Raw genomic sequence first — 22215 nt, 5'->3', positions numbered from 1 at the left:
GGGGGAGGGGTGGGGGGGGGGGGGCAGGGAGAAAATACTGGTGCCCATCTTTAACATAAAGTCTCTGGGGATCAGGCACCTAGAAGGTAGACACTGTAGTCCAGATCCAAAGACGGACGTGCATCTATCCCAAACTGAAGGATTAAGTCATATATTCTAATTCCATATTCCTTCTAGGCATTCACAGTTTACTCATCACCAAGAGTAAGAAGTAAAGCAACTGCTGCATACAGACAAATGGGAGAAATGCTAGCTGCCTTGCTGGGGAAAATATTAGAGGGAAAAGAATAGAAACAATCTTCCTCCTCCAAAAAATAAATAAGAATTAATGCATGTTTCCCCTATTACTAAGACTGCTTAAAGAATTCCAAGTGGGATAAAAATGCACATTAAGAAGAAAACATAAATTTGCTCAGGAGAGTTGGAACTGGTTTTTGCCTAATGGCAGGAACAGCAGAAACATGAGAAATGTGCTCACATTAGACAGTGCTAATTATTTCCTAAGCTAGTAACCAGAAGCCTACTGGAACACCCAGGCACTCAACTATTAGAGGGGGGGGAAAAATAGTTTGTGTTTGTGCATTCACTCCGATTTTCCAATTTAAACAAAAATACACCTACCATGTTGAGTGGAAGACTGAATTAAGTGCTCTTTACTGAAAGCAGAAAAAGCTTTAGCTTTTTAGACAAAGGAAAGAAAAAGAAGAGAAGAATTCAAGGATTTTTGCAGTACCTTTTATTGTTGTAAGGTTTGTTCTGACAGATTTCAGGTGACAAATAGTATGGTGTTCCTATGCAAGTACGAGCCAGCTCTACAGTACTAAAATAAAGAAAAACTAAAAGTGAATTAGTTAACATTAACTCATGTAATGTTATGTAGAGTCTATATTGCTAGACAAAGTCTATTCCAATAAATTTATAGCAGGGATGTCAAACGTATGGCCCACAGGCTGGATCTGGCCCATGGAGGTAGGTCTTCTGGCCCACAGGACTTCTTGCCATGGCAGAGGCTGAACTGGCTGTGGTGGAGCACATTTCTTCCCAAAGAAGCTGGGAGAACAAGCAGTTTTGACCTGGACCTCTATGCGAGTAAAGCCAGTTCCAAAGAACTTACATCAGTTGGTGGGCCATATACCCTACCAGGACCCAGGAGTTCAACATTGTCATTCCTTACCACCTCCCTTTTCCCATCACAGAATTTATTGTTTTTAATCAACTCAGGCAATGAAAAATCAGCAGCTGTTAGCAACGGGGACAAGCAGCAATGACAGCAGCATTAGCCTTGCGGCTGCTGACACAACATATGGCCCACCAACTGATTTGATACCCCTGATTTATAGAAAGCAGCACTGACTAGGAGTTACCTGTTAAGGACTCTAGCAATTCCAAAGTCTCCCAGTTGTATTGTTCCATCTTTGGTTAAAAATATGTTCTGGACAGGAAGGGAGAAAAAAAAAAAAAAAGAGGAAAAATAGTTCCTTCAAACAGAACTATAATTCATATAGAAGAAAAAAAACCATTTAAGTATACAAGCTATATTTTCAGTTTCTCTATATGCAACTTTATACCATTCCAAAAGCTGGAAAAACATTTTTAGCCCTGAAACATACATAAATGCTTGCTACCTGGCTTGGGGAGAGAGGTACCCCTCTCCCCAGAAGTACTACAAAGGTACCCCACACAAGGGGTCAGCAACGTTTCTGGGCAGAGTGCCAAAAACACCCACAACCCTGATTTGTAAGATGTTGGTGTACTAGAGAAGCCCCAAGGGACTTGATACTTGTTGTGGCAGTGCAGCCCCAGCCCCTTCCCCAAGGTGTGACCACCAAGTAAAATGTCTTTGCAAGCCACACTCCAGTACACATGCCAGGGGTTGCCTACCCATGATCTACACTAGGCCTGACTGCCTGGAAGCACTGTTCTGAAATATAGCGTGCCTGTTCCATGTGTTACAGTCCAGAAAAAAAAGTGTAACGTAGCTGTTCTTTGGCATACACTCAACATCCATCTTAATCTCAGTCTATACTGTATTTAATCAGCACATATACCCAGTACTCTCTGATGTTTACATTATATTTTCTCAGCATTTGGTGAAAGTGGAACAGAAAAGCAAGTAGATGGGGCAGTGTTCCCAGCAGGTCAGATTAGCGCCAGATAATAAAATAATTATAAAATTTATAATAAAATAAATTCTAAATACCTATACATTTTGCCATTTGATTTTTTTTTATTATTATTATACAAAATCAGAGCTTCCCCTGCCTCCCTTTACTCACTAAAACATGGGTCCAGCTGTGGCTGTCCTCACCGGTTTGTGACACTGAGCAGCCCTGATATGCCAGTGCCCTGCCCCTGCCTCTCACTCCCAATCCACAGACCCCTGGCCCTGCCAGAACCCCTCACACCCAACCCAGAGCTCCCTACCTTCCCGAACCTGCTGGTGCCCCTCACTCTCAACTTGCAGCCCCCTGTCCCCCCAGCCCTACCGGGGTCTCCAGCTGCCAGGTCTATGGGAGCTGGCAGCTGCTGTGGCTAGAAGAGTCTCTCCCTGTAGGTGGCCTGGCCGAAGCAGAGCTAAGTAGAGCCTGTGGGGGGTGGGGAGGAAGCCTGCTCGCTGCAGTCTTGGGCCTCCCAGCCCTGCTGACCTCCCCCCAGGGGCCTCTACAGCCCAGTGGGCGGGACCTGGCACAGGAGAATGGAGCAAAGCAGGGTGGGGAGGCTCAGTGCCACTGCCACCACCACTGGGACCCCTGCGCCAGCCGTGTCACCAAGGTGAAGCACCCCCTGCCCACGCAGCAGCAGCGGGGGCATAACTTCTCACCGCCACTCATGGCTGATGCAGGGGTTCCAGCAGTGGTGGCACTGAACCTCTCTGCCTCGCTCTACCCTCCCATGCCAAGTCCCATCACAGAGGCCCATGGGGGGAAAGGGAGCTAGGTGGGAGACCTGAGCCCGCTGTAGCTAGCCCACATCTGCCCCTGCACCACGCACAAATGGGGGGGGGGGGTGCACATTCTCCCCATCACACTCCCAGGGAGAAGGGTAAATGGCAGGGAGCCAGCCACCCCCTTACCCCGGAAGAGCTGCCTGTGGCTCTGTCCCACTCCTCCCCCCGGACCCCACATTCCTACACCTCCCTCCCTCACTGTGGTCACCTCAATCTGCCCCGCATAAACTTACCTGCAAGCAGCTGGGGGAGCCGCTCTCCACCTGGATGTCCCACTCCTCCCAGTCCCAAGCAGCCCCTTGCAGGTTGGAACTTGGCCAGCCTGCAAGGGGAAACCTGCAGTTTCCCATGTTTTTCTCCTTCATAGAAGAAAATCCGTGTTTTTCCACAAACAGAAAACCCGGATCCCTGCTCATTAAATCAAAATTAATAAAAATACTTTACAGAATTCAAGATGTTTGAGGCCCATCTGCCATACTAAAAATAGGGAGACAAAAAAAACATTTCATGATCATCCTACACTACATAACTAATGTTTCATCCTTGTGACATATTGTCTACTCTACGTCCTCTATTCTAGTGAGCAGGCACTTGTTTCACAAGGAAGGAATCAGACAAATTGCAGCATGTATCATTTTAGGCTCACAGTTAGAATCTAGTTGTCAAGACAGTCAGGGAGAAAGTATAATGCATAATACTTTTACTGCAATTCCATTTCAAGTTAGCACCCAACATACCTGTGATTTTATATCGCGATGCAAAATTTTTCTCTCGTGTACATGTTTCAGAGCTAAACAGATCTGTACAAACCAATCCATAATCTAAATGTAAAAATAAGAAATTAAAAATAAATTAACTTCTACTTGCGCACACGTACACACACATACAGTTGTCGATTTGAGATTGAAAGACTCTCTCTCCTACATTTTACTAAGCCCAACACTTGGTTTATTAAAATGTGTAACAGCATTCCTACATACATATAAATATAATTGGGGTTGAATTGTTTTTTAAAAAAAACCATTTACTTCCATTCTTTAAAGGTTCCACATTTTAGCAGTAATACAGCTTCCAACCAGCAAATGAAACATTTATCTTTGTCTTTAAATACAGCACTCATCAGATGTTGTTGAATATGTAATTCTAACAGAACATCAAATCAAAATATAAAGAGAGAAGATAGAAAATCTTGCGCCATAAAATCCAGATGTTTTAGAGAAATTCATCTGGACCAGAGGTGTCAAAGATATGGCCCATAAATCGCATCTGGCTGGTGGACTCTTAACATCCAGCCTGCAGGTCTCGGGTTGAACCTGCACAGTGCACATGGTGCATGCCAGCCCTGGCCTTGTGTGTTGCACATGAGGTCAGGTCCAATGTTTTTGCTGTACACAGCACCTGCACCAGATCAGCCCCATGTACTGGATCTGGTGTGCAGGGCCAGCCTGCGGGCCCGATCTGGTCTGTAAATAATGCCATGCTGCTCATTCAGCTTGTGTGGCCTACTGAGTTTGATACCCTGATCTGTACATCTCCTTTAATCTAGATCAATTAACATACTTAATCTATGTTTCAAATGGCATGTTTAGCATTTCTCAGATAAATAGATCAGACTTTCAACCTATAAATAACCATATTCATAAGGCCAGTCTGAAATTACATAATATTTTCTACTACTTAAAAAATTAAAAATAGATAGTATGTAATTATAGCCCAAAGCTACTATTACCTGATCTTCAGAGAACAAGATGCCTTTCTGAGCATTAATTTTTTTAAACAGGTCCCCACCTTCACAGTAATCCATCACTATGTAGAGACAGCCCTTTTCTGTCAATAAAAGCAGGAGGCATTTCAGTATTCCATAACAAACAACAAATTTAAAGCTTTTAAATGATAAATGCAAAGTATATTTCTTCATTTTCAAAGCTGGCTGCAAGTTACTATTATTTGTTTTTCCCAATTCTCAGGCAAAATACTTACATTCATGGTACCATTTTACTGTTTCCCTTTTTGATGCTAACAATTCTTTCCTTCAAACTTCATAAGTAAGACCCCAACACAAAGCTAGAGACCACCATGTGACAAGAGGTACCATCTTTTGAATAGAACATAAAGCTATAGTCTACCTAGAGGAGATATTAAAAATCTCAGACTGCCTCCTAAAAGCAAAAAATATTGAACTTCACCAAATTCTAATTTAGGTGCCCACATCTGACCACATTTATTCCTCTTGCAATCCTGAATGAATATGGTATTCCTACTCCTAGATACGCCAAATTAGGGTTTGTGGGACATCCTAAAAAGGTATCAGATATTGACTTAAATGACATTCAGGTTCTCTACTGCTTTTGAACACTATTCCACAAGACATTTAACTAATGCACCATATCTGCTTGTTCCTATGATGTGCAAATTTTGAAGCACTAACTCCATCAGCCTTTCCCAACTAGTCATGGCTCATAGCTTCCAGGATGCCAGCCTAAGGTATTTAATATCTAGACAGAGAACACTGGGTCACCAGTAAGTGACTCTCTCTTAAAAAGGTGCAGAAAATCATATTTTCCACAAGGCTCCCTGGGCTTGAAAGTTACTTCCCCGTTCACCAAAACACTTCATATATGCAAATGTCATCTATATTTTTCAGACATTTGGTGTCATTTTAGGGGGAAGCATGCTTGCCTGAGGTGACTGATTTATTTTAGATCGCGGGAGGTCTGGTTGGATTAGTCATATCTGAATTCAGCTTGTGTATAGTTATTCCAAGTACTTACAGCTGTGGACAGACATATACTGCATGTGAAGAAAAAAAAATTGTGCTGGGACCCTCCCTCCAGGAACAAGCACACAGGGATCTATTGCTTGCATTATACCTCAGACAAAATTAAAAAGAAAATAAAACAAACAAAAAGGTGTGTTTTATTCCCCAGTAGAGTGAGTTATAAGAAGCCAGTAGGAATTGAGGTAGACAATAAAAGAAGACAGCAAGATAAAAGAAAAGACATTAATCATGTATAACAAAAACACCAAGAGCATTGCCTGTATTTTCCCTACCATGTTAGACGCTTTATATTACACTATTAGTTACTAATCCTACCTTCAAACGACTCTCTGTACAGGACAATATTTGGATGTTTCATGTTGGCTAACACAGCAACTTCCCTCCTTGACTCTTCTCTCTCTTTATTAGACATCTAAAAACAAAAAAACCCCAACACGTTGTTTTGAAAGTAGGAATACAAGATGAATACATTAATAATTAATAAGATTGCTCACCTTAGATATGCTTATCTCCTTAATAACGTACTGCTTCCCATTTTCTTTAGATTTGACTAAAATCGCTTTTCCAAAGGATCCTTCACCAATCTTTTGCACCTTAATATATTTCTCCATGGCTCTTTTTCTAAGGCATCCTTACATGAGTGCTAGGCAAAAAAAAAAAGCACTCAGTTAACCAAATATGTTTATTTTATTTAGTTAGTTTATTTCTTTAATACCTCTCAGATCACATTACGCTTTTCACTTCAGTTTCCAATTAATTTTCTCATCAGTTCCATCAAGGAGCTGATCACTTCTCTGTAAATCAGTTAATTCATACCTCAATTCGCCTTATAATATATACTGATGAGAAGCTCCAGAAAGAGAGCTATATTGCTACTCACAGCTCAATTTGTTACTGTAATGGAACGTAGGTAATCAGAAAATGCCAGAAAATAAGCACATTTAGTCTTCAGGTACAGTCAATGGCACTAGCTTCTGCTTCAGCCAACATGAATATCATTGATAGCTATAGTAGTTAGTTACTTTTACCTCTCTCTCCACATTTTCTGAGAAAACTACTTCAGAACTGCCCTCCTCCACCCCACACACACACACACACACACACACACACACACACACACACACACACACCCCTCCCCCCAGAGATGTGGGATGGAAAATGTTCCAGTGCCTTATTTTTCTGTGGGAAGTTTTCTATTTCTAAAAATTAATTGTTTCATAGAATTCATTTGTAACAATGTATGGATGCCAATACAATATGAGACAAGCTTGGCAGTTTCAAAGTTGTAATTAATGTTTTTCAGGTGATTATCCCTAGGAAGTGAGTGAGAGAGTACATACATGTTTTATTGATTTGTGAACTGGAGGGTAAATACACTCACATAATAATCCAAACCAAAAATCAAGTTATAAATTGACATAATTGGCTGTGCAGGTCAAATCAAAACCAAATGAACGAACTGCTATATTTCTCAAAATCTCTTGCTTCTGGAGAATCAGTCAGAAGCACAATTAGTGAAGAAGATGCAGTGTGATAAGTTGCCCTTGCCCACAGACTCATTGGTAAAACCATCGTTTAGCAAAAGAGAATGTGGTTCAAGTAGTTCTGAATCAGATTTGCCTCAATCCGATTCTGAAATGTAACTAATAAATAGTGCAAGTGATTCTACACATAGTGACAGTGAAACTGGAGGTGCCGCAATGAACTCAGTGGAAGAGAATTAAACTCTGTTGAAGTAGATGAGTAGATAACTACGGCATATCATACACAGTTCTTTGGGTGTGCTAAAATTAGTGTGTCATCAGTTTTCATTGCCTTTGTTTTTCTTCTTAAATTTAAACAAACAATGTGAGGGAAGTGCATGCTATTGTGTTCACATTTTTACAAGTATGCCAATAAAATAATTTATTTCCACATAAAGCTTTGCATTTGTTTGAATATAATATTTAAACCACATTAAGTGTGGTGTATTTAATTTTCTTCCTAATCAAATATTTCAGTTCAAATACTTGTGGCTGCTGGGACATAAAATTCACATGGGGGGACTTTTTTAGTTTTGTTTACTAAATATAAGTCAAATAAACATACTAAATCAGATCATGCTCTATTTAGGGAATTGGAAAATTTTCAATTAAAAATTTTCCAGAAAACCCACATCTCTGGCACAAACACACAACATATCTATTAAGTGCTATCAAAATGTCGGTGCTAGAACTTAGCCTACTTTTAGCTTTATAATAGTGGTTAAGTTCCAAGCTCAGAGGCCATCTCATTTCCTTTAAAACCTTCCAGAGAGACACTTCTTTCACCAAGATTTTTATTCACCTGTCCACTATAAAAAAAACAACATATGACATTATTTTTTGAACCTGTACCTTCTTGTGCGAAACTCACCTAATAGGTCTATGGCTGACTGAATCGGGAATCTCCTTTGAAACGTGCATTATCAAGCCAAAAATGATGTACAAGAATCTATGTTAAAATTATGTTTTTGTGAAGAGTGAAGCACTCAGAAGACTGAAAATAGAAGAGAGAATTCTCAGCTGTGCCCCCTGTAGAGATTTTAACACTGTCTTTCCCATAAAACATCTAACTTGCCCACTGTGCAAGTGGCTGGCATTCAATGAATCAGGTAGCAGCTCAATATCTATTTTTTCATTGTTCACAAGGTAGGCCCTTCTATAGTCAGTTCACACTTACCTTTCACTACACCAAGGTCCCAACTATGCTTTCATTATCACCAGCATAAAAATCAGGTTCAAGACATTTTAAGTACAAATTATAAAGTTGGGCAAGAGACATGTCTGTGTCTCAGTCTGACCCTGAAAATATGAAAGAATAAATAAAAGTTGTATCTAGCTCTCACTCTAGCATATATACATTGATAAGTTTAGTGACTTCATAGTTTACTTTAACATTTGGGCAAAGCTCTTGCTCCACTGAAGTCAAAACCATGTTTCTTGCTTCTTCCCTGGGACAAGAACTTAATCCAACGTTTCCAAAAAGTAGAGAACAGCATGCAGCTATTTATGGATGCGATAATTAATAGATTTATTTACCCAACAGTTTCCTAATGATCAAAAATTATATTATTTTAGATTTAGTTTTGGAAAATAGCAAGGAGACCATGAGTTGATTCAGTTTGAATTCAGTTTTATAGTTAAACTTTTGCTTAACCCAGGTTCTCAAGTTCAAGAGCTAGCAAAGTCAACTAGCTATCAGCAAAGTAATTAAGTCAACTAGACAAAGGGGCTCAAGACTGGAATGTGAAAGAGACCTGGAACTTCCTTAAATCAAAGGTAACAGGAACTATGAGGAAACAACTTCCAAGGGTAAAAAAAACAAAACAAAACTGTAAGCCAGTCTCCTGCTCTAGTCATAATATGGCTGAAAACATAAACAAATATTTGTATAAAAAAACAATGACGTGCACTTGGGCAGCAGATAGGAGAAGGGGAGCAAAGCCAGGTCAGGTAACAGGAACAAGGGTAAAGAAAGTGAAATTACTAAAACTAAGGTGAAAGCAAAACAATATAGTATTTACTGGAATATATGATAAGCCTGAATACAAGATGACCTCCCAATAATTAGATTCTATATATGGAAAAATGTAAAGAATAGTTATAATTTTTCAGGTACAGAATCTACTTCTTGGAGGTATGCTTTGAATTTGACCCCTTCTACTACTATTGCAGGAAAACTAAATCTGGGAGGGTCGGGTGGCCCCCTTACCCTCTGTCTTTCCCCAAACTTCTACCCCTTGCAAAACCTCCTCCCCACCCCAAACACATGGAATGAGCACATTTGAAAACACTAACGGATGAGCTGACACATTTTATCTTTTTTTTCTTTAAATTGATGCAAGTTTTAGCACAAGTACTCCACAAACATACCTTTAATCAACATTTTTGTACCTCCTTACATAGAGTATAGGAACTACACTTGATCTGAGCTGACAAGAGGCTGAGATGATGCTTGATCTGAGCCAAAAGCATGATGTTAATTCAAAGCCAAAAAGCTGCTGATTACCATTATTGTTCACTGAGCTGGCCTTCAGAGGAGTCAATAGCATTTCAAGCCATGACAGCCCCATAGCTCAGCACTATCCAGTATGTGTGTACACTCCAGATACACTTCCCCACAAAGGATTCACGTGCTAATTACCCCCATTTATCCCTAGAACTTGGTGTTCATGTCACGAATCCTGGGATCCTCCAAAAGTTTATATGCAGATGGGATGCAGGCCAACCTGGTCCAGCTCCCCCTTATGGAAGGTGGGGCCACACTAATATGTGATAGGCTGACACAGAGCATCAGACGGAGCATCAGAGGGATTCTGGGTGAAGTTTGGGACCCTGTCTGATGATGTTTGTCAGATAATTAAGGCTGGTGAAGAAACAGGAATCATTGCAAACGGGAAAGAAAGGTACAGCTCTGCTGTTTGAATGAAGAGAAAATAAAAATATATGCAATGTGGTGGCTCATCATGACTTGAAAAAGAGCTGGCGCTGAAAAGGATCGAGTGCAATGGGCATTACAATATATCTTATTCAAAGGGGATTGCACTAACCTATTTTTGTAGAAGGTTCCTACAAGAACCTACCGCATTTCAGCCTTTTCGGCTAAGAAAAAAACATAGTGCTCCCACCCCCACAACTGTATCCTACATGCTGTTATTTGTAACTGTATGCGTTTCCCAAACAATCTCCCTTTTACAATGTAGTATTGTTGTGCGGGGGTCTCCTGTATACTCTCTGCTTTGTAAGTGTCATTATCCCTCCCTCCCATTCCCCCCGTCTACTCCTGAGCTTAGTTGGCTGCATGTTTCATATGTAGGGACCTACTGAATTTGTGGTGGAGGTGCGTGGTAGCTCCTTTAATCTTGCAGGTTCCCCACCCCCCCGCACCCCTCATCCCACTGACTGGCAGAGAGGCCCTACTGCTCACCGCTTCCCGCTCACTCCTGATTGGTGGGGAAGCAAAAACCATGGTTTTAAGTATGGCCAGGCAGCAGCAAGCAGAGGCCCCTTGGCCAATCAGCAGCAGGAAGCAAAAATGGCACCATATATAAAACCACAGTTTTCACTTTCCTGATCAGGAATGAGCAGACAGTGGGGAGCGGCAAGCAGTGAAGCCCCTTCACCAGTCAGCAGCCAGGAGGCACATGGGGAACTTGTAAGATTAAAGGAGCCAGTGTGTACCTCACTTGCACCACAAATTCAGTAGGTCTCTATTCATATATAACTTAGTTGCATTCCCACCCCTACCACCATCCTCTACTAAGTAGATCCCACTAGGATCTTTCTGTATTTCTTTGTGCTTTGAACTTTGCCATTTGAAATTTAACATTTTCTAATAAAATTAAACTTTTGGCACCAAGGGATAGTGTCAGGGCTGCTTCTGGCCCTCTCAATGCTGACCTGGTATTGCAGTACATCCAGGTCCAGTGCCAGTTTCCAGAGGAGGGAACACACCCCTTTTTCCACACACACAAAAAGGTTCCTATCAGCATCTCAGACTTTTGGCTAAGATTAAGCATGTTTGGCACCAAGGGGAGGGGGGCCAGGATTAGCTCTGGCCCTCTCAGCACTAGCCCTGTATTGCAGTACCTTCAGTTTCCTCATGGGGGAGCAACTATGCTTTTTTCTTTTTAAATGGCCACACAAAAAAAAGTCCCATCATTATGTTTGCTCAACATGGGCCATTTGTTTTACAGTCATGCTCAGTATTGGCTGTATTTTAAATGAGCTTCATAGTTGATTTCCATTACTGAGCACATGCTGCTTTTGGCAGCAGTTCAACTAAAGACAAAGTATTTAATGAGGTTTCTTTGCATGCAATTGTAAAAAAAAAAATGGAGCTTTTTCCCTATGTTGATTGGGGGAAATAAACCTCATCTTGTATTCAAGCAAATGTGGTAGTAGCCATCCCAGAATTCGGAAAGAACATGAACACAGGTCCTGTGGCAAGGGATTTTAGTTGAATAATATATTGGGTTAGGTATGGCATCATGATTTAATACCTATATTTAAAAAGGGAGAAAAGGCACCCCTGGGTCATTAGTTTCATCTCAATAACATACAAATCTTTAAATCAAAATTTAACAGGAAGAATAATCAAAGGCATGGAAGTAAACAGAAAATTGGATACTATATAATAATAGGAACTTACCCAAGATAGACCATGCCAGACTAACCCAGCATCTTTGAAAGGCTAACTGAGTTTTCTGAACAAAGTAAGTGTAGTAGATCTAATCTATTTCTAATTTCAATAAAGCTTTTCATATAGTACCACGGGGGAGATTATTAGCAAAAAACAGAAAAAATGGGTACGAATACTGAAAGGCTTTCTTCCTAGATGATAAGAAAACAAGCAGGCTTGAAAGGGAAACTGTCTGTCTAGAGGGAAGTTACTAGTGGAGTTTCTCGAGAATCAGGTTTAGGAATAATCTTGCATAATATTTTCATTAATGGACTGGAATATAAAATCTGCCAGAAAGAGATAGCTGATAGGCATCATCAATAGATATCAGAATCAGAATCTCACATGGGAAAATTCTGAGGATCATGCAGGGACTAACGTAATATAAATTAAATTGAACAGTACAAAGTGCAATGTCACACAGTTTGAATTAACAAGAGTAAGTTGGAGGCTCATCAGCAAGAAATGAATGAGAAGAATGAACCTGGACATATAAATGTATAACAGAATGACTCTGTAGCCAGGTACAGACATTACACTTTTACTGGTGTAAGCGATCAGAAACTGGTCTAAACCCATAACAGGTTCAGCACCCACAGGCTGGTTTAAAGAGGGCAGAACCCAGTCTAAGATAGGCAGCCTGCATGCCCTCTCCACCCTCCACAAGGGTGAATGCATGTTCTGTTCACTACTGATCTAAACTATGATGCCTACAGAAAACCACTTAACTTGGATCAATTCTGCCTCAGGCTTTTGTCAACAAGCAAAATGACCCCGCCAGATTATTGTATCGAAGTGTTAAGTGACGCAACCATTGTAAATAGTGATGCGGTGGCGGAGTGTATCAGCAATTTGACCCAACATGCGAGCGATGCGTGATCAGGGCGTGATCACCTGTGGTCTAGCCAATCAAAGACCACCTAATGGGCATGGCTGGCTGGCCAGCATGTCCATGGGTTCCAGAATGTACCATCAGGGGAGCTTCCTGATTGGCTGAAAAAGTTATATAGGGGACCGCACGCCTCGGTGCGTGGTCCCCAGGCTCTGACTCTCAAGGCGGATTGATCACCCGTCTTGGGGCCTGGTCAGACCCCTAGGTCTATAGCAGAATCTGCTCCGGTCACTCCAAGCATTATAGTTTACTGCCTTGCCAAATCCGGAACGCCCTGTACTTTGTCCCAACCAGACATCGTACTTGTATACTGCAGTCTCCACCCGTCACCCATCACTTATCCCTTGTTGCTGTATATAGTTCATCACCTCCAAGTTATATCACCCTTCAAGTTGTTTCGACAGTTCCGTAAGTAAATATCAAATTTTATTTCACACCTTATTGTCTGTGGTGTTTATCTCCACCTTGCTCTTGGCATCCCCGAGTGTGTCTGGGTTGGTGTCACCACCCGGTGCCCCACTTGACATGCAACTGCGGCCGTTTCCCAAGGACCATCCGGGAATCGAGGCCCACAGCTTTATGAACGTCTGTACTCAGCCTAAGATTCAGATACAATGTCAGCATGTAGCGGGCAAGGTACTCCAGTAGATATAATTACTAATACTTTGTTATAACAAAACACTGTTGAGACCTACTTTTGAATACTGTGTACAATTCTGGTCACCAGCATTACAGAAAAATGAACTGAGTGCATCTTACAGGAGGGGACTAAAAGAACTTGTTTACTTAGCTTAGCCAAATAAAGGCTGAGAGGGGATACAATTACTCTATATAAACAGATCAGAGGAAGATAAAATACCGAGTTGTCCCAAGAACAAAAGTATATAAACTGGTCGGAAGTTAGCAGGTTGGTTCTCAACATCAGAAGAATCAAGTTCTGAAACAGTCTTCCATTTGGAGTAATGACACCAAACCCCCCTCCCCCCACTATGCTAGATAAAATTCAATTTATGAAATGGCTGTGAAATAGGAAGGAGGAAAGGGAAGATGTATTTTTAATCAATAACTCGTTAAGTTACTTCCAGTTCTAGGCATCTGTTCTGATAACACAAAAATCTGTACTTTAACAATGGCATCCTAATACTTTAACAAAGTTACCTAAATTTTTATATTAATGATTTTCTATACAAAGAGCTAAAAAAACCCCAACCCCAAAACAGTGCGCTAATAGCCATGTTAAGCAAAGCAGTACTCAACACTTATCACTAGCAATCAAAGTGGTTGCTATATCAAGTATGATTAGACTAATTCTTAAAGATGGAATAGCAATATACCAGATAACTTACCCAAGGAAGGTTAAGAACAGAACTCAGGTGAAGTCACCTGAACTCAAGTTTTATGTCCAGTCTAACAGGACTCATTGCATCCTAAAAGGTATACAGCAGAGGTTGGCAACCCACAGCCCATGAACCATTGGATCTAGGCTTTGGTGGCATTACTCTGTGGGCATTCTCCCCATACCATGGCTGTGGGTGGGTCCTGGCACCCTCCGTCTGATCCAAGATGGATCATTCAAGCCTGCAGCTGGAAAAGTTTGCCTACCACTGGCATCCATTGGCTCCTTGGACTTATTCAAAGGCAAATGGGCACTAGCTGATCTGCTTTTCTTGGTGCACCCTGCCCTGTGAACACTTATGATTAACTTTTAACCTCCAACTCCTATCCCTAACTGTGCACCAACAGAAACCTGTGTTTACTTTTAAATATCTGGAAACTGTTGATGCCAATTTGTGACCCCCTCTAATAAGAGGAAGGGGCTAGCAGTTTCTGTGTGTGCTCATGCCCACACTCCCTATGTGCATCAAGCAGGCTTACCACTGGGGTACAGCGTATTCCATTTAAAAGCATTCTTTCTGGGAAGGTAGTAACCTATGGTGACCGTAAAGCATGCTCCTTAATGACATAAACACACTTCCTTAAGATTTTTGCACCTCTTTAAGGCTCTTCACTTGGTTTTTCAGAGCCTCATGCTCTAGCAGCCGTCTGGAAACTGACAGGACCCACTCAGCTCACGGCAGAATTAGGTTGGCTTCTGGTCTCTTTCATTCACTTAAACAGTTACAAAGCAGACACATGGGCCCAACCAGCAGCACCTTCACTTGTACTTGACTGCTCTGCAACTTTGCTGTACTCCAGGCAGCTGCACTATACATAGTGGGAGGTAAAGCAGCTGTCAAACAATTGGTGGATGCCTTGGTGAAGACAGCAGCCAGCAGCTGTGAAGCAGGACTGCCTCCCCCTAGTTTCAAGGCTCCTAATGCACCAATTGTCAGGAGCTGAAACATGAGGAGAGCTAACCTGTATTGGGCTGCTAGTCCCAATGCACCCACAGCACTGGTAGGAAGGAATTGCAGACAACTCCAGTTGTAGGGGACCTCGGGAGGGGCATCTAGTCCAACCCCCTGCTTAACACAGAACCAGCCCCGACTAGATCACCCCAGACAACGCTTTGTCTAGCTGGGTCTTAAAAACCTCCAAAGATGGAGCATCTACCACCTCTCTGGGTAACCTGATCCAGTGTTTTACTACCCCGTAATGAGAAAATTCTCCCTAATACCTAACCTAAACCTCCCTAGCTGCAACTTGAGCCCATTGCTCTTCCCTGTGTCATCCGCCACCACTGAGAACGTCCTCTCTGTTACCCGCTCCAGGGAGCTGAAGGCTGCTATTATGCTTCCTAGGTCTCCTCCAGACTCAATGAGCCCAGGTCCCTCAGCCGCTCCTCCGCCCGCCCGCAGGGCTCATAACCACCCGCTCCCTCTCAGCTCGGGGGACCCAGCGCCCGGCACCCGCTGAGGAGCGTCCCAGAGCAGGGACGGGCCGCGGGGCCGGCGCGAGCAGCGGCACGGGGGCAGGCGGGTGCTGGCGCCGGCCGGGACCCCCGGGGCCCCTGCCCCCACCCCAGCGGGAGAGGAAGCGGGGCGAGGGCCCCCCGCCACGCCCCTGCAGTGCCCCCCCCGCACCTCTCACGCCGCTTCGGCGGCCGATTACCGCAGCTGGAACCGCTGTCTCCGCTCAACCGAACCCCACAGCCCTGCTCCGGGACCGCCCCCGCCCTGCCATTGGGTAGCGCATCCCAGCGCCTACTCCTATTGGGTAAGGCGAACCAGGCGAAACCATCATGTTCGCGTTGCACTACGAAAGGATTCGTGCCCGGGTTGTGGCTTCTCCCTGGTAACGCTTAGCAATGATCACGTGACCGCAACGCGCGGGGCGGGGCGCCTCAGTCCGAGCAGTGTTTGCCGCGCCCATCTGTGATCTTCTTTGCACACCTGCGGGCGGGCGGCCCTGCGCCAGGGGTCTGTGGGGCGCTGGGCTCCGTGCGTCGCTCTTCACGTGTCAGTGGACAGGGGCGGGAGAGCCTGGGCCCGGGCGCTGTCCGCCCCGAGGTGCCTCTGTGCGCGGCGTCCGTCAGTTTCCTGTGGCTCCGAGCGTCCGCTCCATGTGCAGCGCGGGGTGGGGCCAAGTACCCCGGGATTGTGCTGTAGGGGTTGAATTAAACCGGTTTATGCACCGATTATTTGTGTGTGTGTGTGTGTGTGTGTGTGTGTGTGTGTACCTATACTTACTTGCGTGTGTCTACTTGTGTATGTATACTTGTGTCCGCGTGTATACTTGCATGTGTGCTTGTGTGTGTGTGTGTGTATGTATACGTGTGTGTAAACAGCTTACTTATAATTCTCTATACATATATATATATAAACTCTCTCTCCCCCACTCAATACTGTATTTTATATATATTTGCTAGTTTATATAAAACTAGCACATTGCCGGTAGGTTCCACCCACCACCCCACACCACTGCTGCTTTCCAGGAGCAAGGGGAGGAAGCTTGCAGGCAGCAGGCACCACTGCTTCACCACCCCATGCTGCAAGCCACTCTGCATCCAGCTGTGTGCTACGCCCCCCCACTCACCTGCTCGGAATCCAGCCCTGTGCTTCTCCACACTCCCATGCTGCTTCTGCTGCTCCACCTCCAGTCCTGGGCCACCTCTCCTCCCACCATGTCCACCTGGCCTGCTCTGCTAGAGCCACACCCCGTCCATTATTCTTTATGGGCATTTATGTCACAGCACTGGCTGGAGCCATGACCCACCCAAAGAGTATTACAGACAGGTAGACAGACACACTGACAGATAGACTAAGCTCTTTATATACAGATTTATAGAATGTAGGCTGGAAGAGACCTCAGAAGAGCATCGGGTCCAGTCCCCCTGGACCAAGCAGGAAAGACAACTGGGGTCAAGTGACCCCAGCAAGGGGACCATCCAGTCTCCTCTTTAAGATCTCCTTTTGAAGATCTCCTTTCTCTGGAAGGAGCTTATACCACAGTCTGGACACCCTGGCTGTAAAGAAGTTTTTTCTAATGTTGAGCCTGAAATGGTCTTTCAGGCGTTTGTGACCATTGCCCCTGGTTTTCCCCAATGGTGCCCTGATGAACAGTTGTTCACCGAGCCCTTGATGTATGCCCCTGATGTAGCAGTAAGCTGCTACCAAGTCCCCTCTCAGCCTTTTCTTTTCCAGGCTGAAGAGTCCCAGTTCCCTCAGCCTTGCCTTCCATGGCTTGCTGTGCAAGTTTCTGACCATACAGGTGGCCCTTCTCTGGACTCTCTCGAGCTTTTCCACGTCCTTTTTGACGTGTGGCACAGTACTCCAGCTGCAGTCTCACCAATGCCTAGTAAAACAGAAAAATCACTTCCTTGGTTTTGCTGGAGATGCATTGATTCATGCACACCAGCATATTACTTGCCCTGCTGGCTACAGCATCGCACTGCCAGCTCCTGTTCATACTGTGGTCCGTTATTACCCCCAGGTCTCTTTCCTTCATAGTGCTCGTCAGATTGGCATCGCCAAGCCTGTAGGTGTGCAGGGAATTGTTCATCCCCAGATGGAGCACTTTACATTTCTCAATGTTAAACCTCATCTGGTTTCCATATGCCCAACTTGTCAGCCTGCCTAGGTCTGCCTGTATCTGCAGCCTATCTTCAAGCGTGACCACGCTTCTCCATAATTTGGTGTCGTCCATGAACTTGGCCAGCGAGTTCTTCACCCCCACATCCAAATCGTTAATAAAGATGTTAAAAAGCACTGGACCAAGCACCGACCCCTGAGGGACACCACTGGCCACTTCTTGCCAAGATGACACAGATCTGTTCGGTAGAACTCTCTGGGTCCTACCCTGTAGCCAGCTTCCTACCCACCTAACTGTCTCGCAGTTAAGCCTACAATCTTCCAATTTTCTCATGAGAACATTGTGGGATACCAGATCAAAAGCTTTTTGGAAGTCAGGGTATACAGTGTCAACCTCTGGCCCCATGGAGAGCAGGGCAGCAGATTGACATTAAAGGCCCCCCATAGCCCTGCTGGCAGCAGATTGCCACTCTGCTCCCCTCCCTGAGACCCAGCATGGCTGGGGACAGAGGAGCCATGCGGAGATTTCCTAGCATCTGCTCGCTCCGTACTGCCCCGGCGACGCATCTCCTGCGCCCGGGGCTGCACTGAGGGAAGTGGCACGGGGCTCTGCTACTCAAAGTGGCAGCAGGCGCAGGAGGTGTGTTGCCAGGGCAGCTGGGGGGGCAAGGAGATCCTGGCATGGCCCTGATGTTCCTAGCCATGCCGGGTCACGTCTGCAGGGCTGGAACAGCCCCATGGGAGGGAAGCAGGGCGGGAGCTCAAGCCCGCAACCTGCCCCCACACAGATCTGGGGGTGCAGGTCCCCCTTGCCCCCTGGGAGCGAACAACACAGAGTGCCCAGATGGCTCCATATCTCCCCACTCCCGGCCGGCACCTCCATGCACAGCTTCCCTTAAGGGCTGCTAGAGCCGCTTTGGTTTCACGTGCCCCTGGCTTGGCACTCTGGCGTCGAGCGGGGAGATGTGGAGCCAGCCAGGCACTCCATGTATTTTCCCAACACCTCCCCGCTCGCGGCTGGAGTGCCCGGCTGGAGGCACATGAAACGAAAGCGGCGTTAGCAGCCCTTAAGGGAAGCCACACATGGAGATGCCAGGTGGGGACTCCGTATTTCCCTAATACCTCCTCGCTCCCTCAGCCCCCAGACAGCTTTCATCCCATCCCTGCCTCACAACCCCACCCAGCCCCCTGTAAGCCCCGCTTATCACTTCACAGGCTGCAGGAGGAAAGTGAGCCTGACCTAGGCCTTGTGACTGACTAAAAGCCACAGGACCCGCCCTTCCCCCTCCCCCTGCCCCTCCAACTTTCCCGCCCTTTTTGCAAATCGCTCTTGCAGGCTGGAACTCTACCAGCCTGAAGAGCTCTTTGCAAACACAGGAAATTCATGGGTTTCTCTGCTAAAAGAGAAAATCTGCATTTTGTTTGATAAAACCATGAAAGCTGCAGTTTTCTCTGTTTTTCCATGGGAAATGGAAAACCCGGATCCTTGATGATCACAAGGCTATTGACCCAGGGTGTGGGCTTAGTCACCTTCGTAATGACTCCCATAGCTCTCAGTGTTTCAAGGGTGGTCTTCAACTTGCCTAAGATTGCATAGGGAATTTTTCTACACCCATGCACAACTGGTGGTACCACTGGGTTGACATAGATATGGTGGGTACATGGAAATTGGCCCAAACCTTCAAAAACATCCGGATATAGTTTGAGAAGTTCCGTCTTGGTTGTAAGTACTGTCAGGGCCATTTCATGGACTCTTTTGATAAGGTCTAAGGTGGTGCATGCCACCCTAACAGGTATTGGTAGGTCACTATAGTCTGTTGCATAAAAAGTTTAATCGGATTAATTAGCACCAGATTTGCAGTGTGCAATGATTGCACCTTTTGGTTTCATGTGTGCATCGCAAAATGCAACCAATGTAACATGAGCTGGAGTCTTGCATACTTTGCCTTGCAGGGTCTTTGCTACATTTACTGGAATAGTATTTGTTTCCACTCCATTATCTTGAAATAGACTGGCAAGTCAGCAATCATAATTTTGCTATACCAGGCATTCAGGTTATCAAAGGTCTGTGAGTTCTGCTTTGCTGACATTGTGCCCATATATAGGGTACTGACTCTTTTTTCAGATTTTGGAGCCTCTCCCTTTGATTTGCAAATTTTTGCAAAGTGGTTCACTCCAGAGCATTTGTAACAAGTTTCCCCAAAAGTGGGCAGGATCTAGGCTTGTGTGTTTTTCCACACGTTATGCAAACTTTGCCTTTTGCAGCTTGATGGCCCCCTGTGGAGCAAACTTTATTGGGGGTTTGTTTTGCTTTTGCAAAGTGCTGTGGCAGTTTTGCTTTTGTTCAACTGCATGCAGGTTTGCTTCTGCAGACATAACATGAGCCTGGGCACTAGTGAGAGCCTTTGCCCTGCAGATATCCACAGCCTGTGCCAGGGTGAGGGATGGGTTCTCCAGAAGCCTTTCCTTGAGTTTGCTATCATTTATGCTGAAAACAATTTTGTCCTTCAACATAACATCCTCAGCAGGTCCAGATTCACAATGCTGTGCTCAGAGCCATCCCTAGAGGTGTGCAGGGCCCAGGGCATATCAACCTGTGTGGGACCCGGGGGTAGGGAGGGTGAGCGGCTGGAGCTGGCAGAAGTGGGGAGGAGGCTAGCAAGAGGCCAGAGCTGGCAGCAGCACAAGAGCCAGCAGTGGCTGTGCGCGGTGGCCATGGTGTTGCCTATGCGGCACTGACAGCAGGAACCCCCAAAGCACAGGGTTTGGGGCAGTCACCCTGATTTGCTCCCCCAGCCCCAGGACAGCCCTGGCTGTGCTTTATTTCTGAGCTCTGTAACAAAATGATCTATGCCTGCAGCCTCAATGTATCTAAGTTGTCAGAACTGATACCTTTCAAAAACAGGTTTTTTTCTGGGTTCACAGTAGTTCTTGAATGCTGCAAACACCTCTGTAAGGGTTTTGTTATTAGGGTCTCCAAACAATTTGCATGTTATTGTAAATTTCTAGGGCTTTATCCCTAGTGCAGTGAAGCATGACTGCAATTTTATAATCCTCTGCCTCTTCCTTGGTCTTTGTGACTGCAAGATATAATCAAAGCTTCTGGTCTCATCTCCTCCAATTCTCCCCAAGATTTCCAGTAAAGGATAATGCTGGTAGAGGTTTGAAATGCTCCATTATTTTTTTATTTATTTTTAGTTGAGGGTGAAATCTGTAACCCCCTTAATCAGGCTGCTGGTGACTCCACTGAGAGACAGGTCACTTCTGACACCGTATAATATTTACTCTAGGCCCTTGGGTTGCAGGGATGGGGTATTCACTCAGACTTCCATGGCCCTGGGGTTCTGTCCTGCAGTTAGCAGAGACCAGTGGGGTGATAAACAGCTTTATCTTTATTGGGAAACAGGATTCAAGAACACACACTCACAGCTTGCAGGGAGAACAACACCAACCAAACTGTAACCGCAGGGCATGGGGGGAAAGACTGGACTATACCACTGCTGGTCCCTTAAAGGTACATTCCATATACCACAGGTGGTAAGAGCTGGGGTTTTGGGGAAGGAGAAGGCCCCATGGTCCTGGGCATGACTGGAAACTGCAGCCTGCTAGGGATGGGTCACCTGGTGGGATTGTCTGTGGTGGGACAGTCCCCCAGAAATGCTAGGCCAGTTACCACCCTGGTGAAAGGTGAGTATGGTGCACCTTCTAACCCCAGTGTCATGGGAGAAAACTCCCTGAAGTTCGTTGTCTAGCCGCAAAGGAACCAGGCAACACGGTGTCGCAGGGCACCTTGGTGCTCTGCTCCTAGAGAGGAGAAACTGCCAGGGAGAGAGCCCTAGCAGGACATTAAGGAGCACAGCTGTGGGTTGCCGGGGCAACTAAGGAGAGTCAGCTGGCCTGTAGGAGGCAGGGCCTGGCCCTTATAAAGCATAAAGCCCAGGGCTGAGGCCAGGTTGGCAGTCCCCTGCCAGCAGCCAGAGGGGCAGGAGCTAGGAGGTGAGAATCACAGGAACTGCTCTAGCTGGGTGAAGGATGGCAGCTCGGAGAGGTTTGAGCACTATGGTTCTGCCAGGAGGCTTTGTTTGAGTTATAGCCAGGAGGCTTGAGTTTATGTTCGGCTTTGATGTTACACCGGTGGTTTGGGTGAGGCTATAGGGGTTGGAGGAGGCCTCATAGGGACCCACAGGGGGTGGGACCCTGGCGCCAGTGAGGGCGCAATATTCTCAGGGGGAACCCCAGTGGTATGGGAACCCTGGCGCCAGTGAAGGTGTAGTGCCAGTGAGGGCACAGCTTGTGGGGCGTAGACCCCAGCCCCAGAGAGAGGCGGCTTTGAGAAGCCCCAGTGCGGGCACTACAAGCCCCAGAGAGGGGGCAGTGTTATGAGGAAGCCCAGGACGCGCACAGCAAGCCCCAGAGAGGGGGCAGG

The 22215-nt window shown here is 45.3% G+C and overlaps 1 protein-coding gene across 8 annotated transcripts in view; it reads right to left on the bottom strand.

Moving 5' to 3' along the window:
• Positions 1-15935, bottom strand: part of NEK1 (NIMA related kinase 1) — an 87449-nt gene extending 71514 nt beyond the window's left edge. For 6 of the 8 annotated variants that reach the window (XM_025207117.1, XM_006026210.3, XM_025207121.1 and 3 more), the window contains exons 1-7: positions 15843-15935; positions 6221-6369; positions 6042-6138; positions 4677-4774; positions 3685-3768; positions 1365-1432; positions 734-820 (exon numbers count right to left, since the gene is read on the bottom strand). In XM_025207117.1, the coding sequence (XP_025062902.1) occupies positions 734-820; positions 1365-1432; positions 3685-3768; positions 4677-4774; positions 6042-6138; positions 6221-6337 (551 nt within the window). In that variant the 5' untranslated portion in view covers positions 6338-6369; positions 15843-15935. Of the gene's footprint in view, positions 1-733; positions 821-1364; positions 1433-3684; positions 3769-4676; positions 4775-6041; positions 6139-6220; positions 6370-8120; positions 8244-13256; positions 13418-14810; positions 15025-15842 lie in introns of all 8 variants that reach the window. The other 2 variants (XM_025207118.1, XM_025207119.1) reach the window with 2 other exon arrangements.
• Between the last annotated feature and the right edge of the window lie 6280 nt (positions 15936-22215).

The sequence above is a fragment of the Alligator sinensis genome, unplaced genomic scaffold, assembly GCF_000455745.1.
Source record: "Alligator sinensis unplaced genomic scaffold, ASM45574v1 scaffold512_2, whole genome shotgun sequence".
NCBI classification, from domain to species: Eukaryota; Metazoa; Chordata; order Crocodylia; family Alligatoridae; genus Alligator; species Alligator sinensis.
Note: the sequence above shows the minus strand (reverse complement) of the source record. Positions and strands in the feature narration are given on the sequence as shown.